This window comes from Geospiza fortis, unplaced genomic scaffold (assembly GCF_000277835.1).
Source record: "Geospiza fortis unplaced genomic scaffold, GeoFor_1.0 scaffold69, whole genome shotgun sequence".
NCBI lineage: Eukaryota > Metazoa > Chordata > Aves > Passeriformes > Thraupidae > Geospiza > Geospiza fortis.
Window position 1 is genome coordinate 719,918 of NW_005054555.1, and position 1,363 is coordinate 721,280.

Below are 1,363 nucleotides of genomic sequence, written 5' to 3' on the forward strand. Positions count from 1 at the left end.
GGGTACTCGGCGTTGAGCTGGAAGGGCGGCAGGAGCCGCTTGTCGGCCGGGAGCTCTACGGCGCCCTGGGGGTTGAAGCTTTGGTCGAACTGATAAACCTTCTTGGTGACCGATGCCTTGTGCTGCGGCTGCACCTTGACGCTGCCGTAGGTCAGCAGCTCGTCGTCCAGCATGGGCACGGACTGGCTGCGGGACATGCTCAGCACGCCGTGCTCCGGGCCCAGCAGCTTGTCCACCCTCTCGTGGGGGCCCACGGTGTCGTTCCCAGATGCATAGTTTTCCAGGGGGATGTTGTACACCTTGTACGCACCGATGTCGATCTCGTCGATGCTCTGCGACTTCTTAAACTTGTTTGTTTTTAGATCCCTCATCATCGGGGAGAGCCGCTCCGTGCTCTTGCTGATGGAGATGACGTTTTTGGAAGGGTCCGGGCGACAGTGCACGTGGGAAAAGACGTTTGTGAGGCTCCTGTTAGCGTTGGCGTCGTGGTATTCCCACGGGATTCCTGGAGTGAAGGTGCTCGTCATTTCGGGAGACTCCTTGACGTGATCTTTCCGCTCAGGCAAAGGGCTGGTGTTGGGGGTGCTTTCCAGTTTGGAAGGAAAAGCTGTCCTGTCTTCAAAAGGACTGGGGGTTCTGGTCCAATTTTGCCAAGGGTTGGGAGGAGGCACTTCAGAGTCATGTGTGTTTCTGAGCGCAGGCTGCTCCAGCTCCAGGGGGATCCCCACAATCCTGTCCTGCCGGATCAGCGGCCGGCGCCCGTGGGCGGAGGAGCTCCTGGATTTGGTGCTGAGCAGGGGGTTGGTGCCGGCGTTCTCTGCCGCGCTCTCCTCGGCCACGAATCCCGTGTTGTCGTAGTGGGAGCCGTCGTTCCAGCTGTCGGCAAAGGCGTCGCTCAGCGGGCGCCGCTCCGGGCGCGCCGGGACGTTCCCGGCCGGAGCCGCTTCCCGCTGGCTCAGCAATGGCTTGGTCTCCAGGGGCTGTGGGAACGACTGGGCCAGCCTGCAAAGACAAGAGAGGGGAACAAGATCAAATGTCCTCTGTCCCGGCACGCCAGCACTCATCGTCCTTGGAAAGCAGCTCGGCTTTCTCCCGTCTGCGCTCTGGCTTTGGGACCGCGCTGGGAGACTCCCGGCATTCTTAGCACAGAGTATTCCCAGCTGGAATGGCCCCACAAGGATCACTGAGTCCAGGAATCAAGCGTGCCCCCTCAGTGGTTTTAGAACTGCCTGAGCTACTCTCAAGCTGTTGGGAGCTCTGTGGATGTCGTGCCACTGGCACGGGAACGGTGGCAGCAGGTTTCTGCCCCGGAGCACAGGCTCTGTCAGGACACACATGGAGAAGCTAAGGAGTCACTCAGAGG

General features: G+C 60.6%; 1 protein-coding gene across 1 annotated transcript in view; it reads right to left on the bottom strand.

Annotated features, from left to right (window-relative positions):
• Positions 1-1,363, bottom strand: part of LRRC7 (leucine rich repeat containing 7) — a gene marked incomplete at its 5' end in the record, with an annotated part of 23,056 nt that overhangs the window by 2,472 nt on the left and 19,221 nt on the right. Inside the window, 2 exon segments of the mRNA XM_031064089.1 lie at positions 1-2; positions 5-1,002. The exon segment at positions 1-2 is cut by the window's left edge and continues 588 nt beyond it. Of these exon segments, the coding sequence (XP_030919949.1) occupies positions 1-2; positions 5-1,002 (1,000 nt within the window).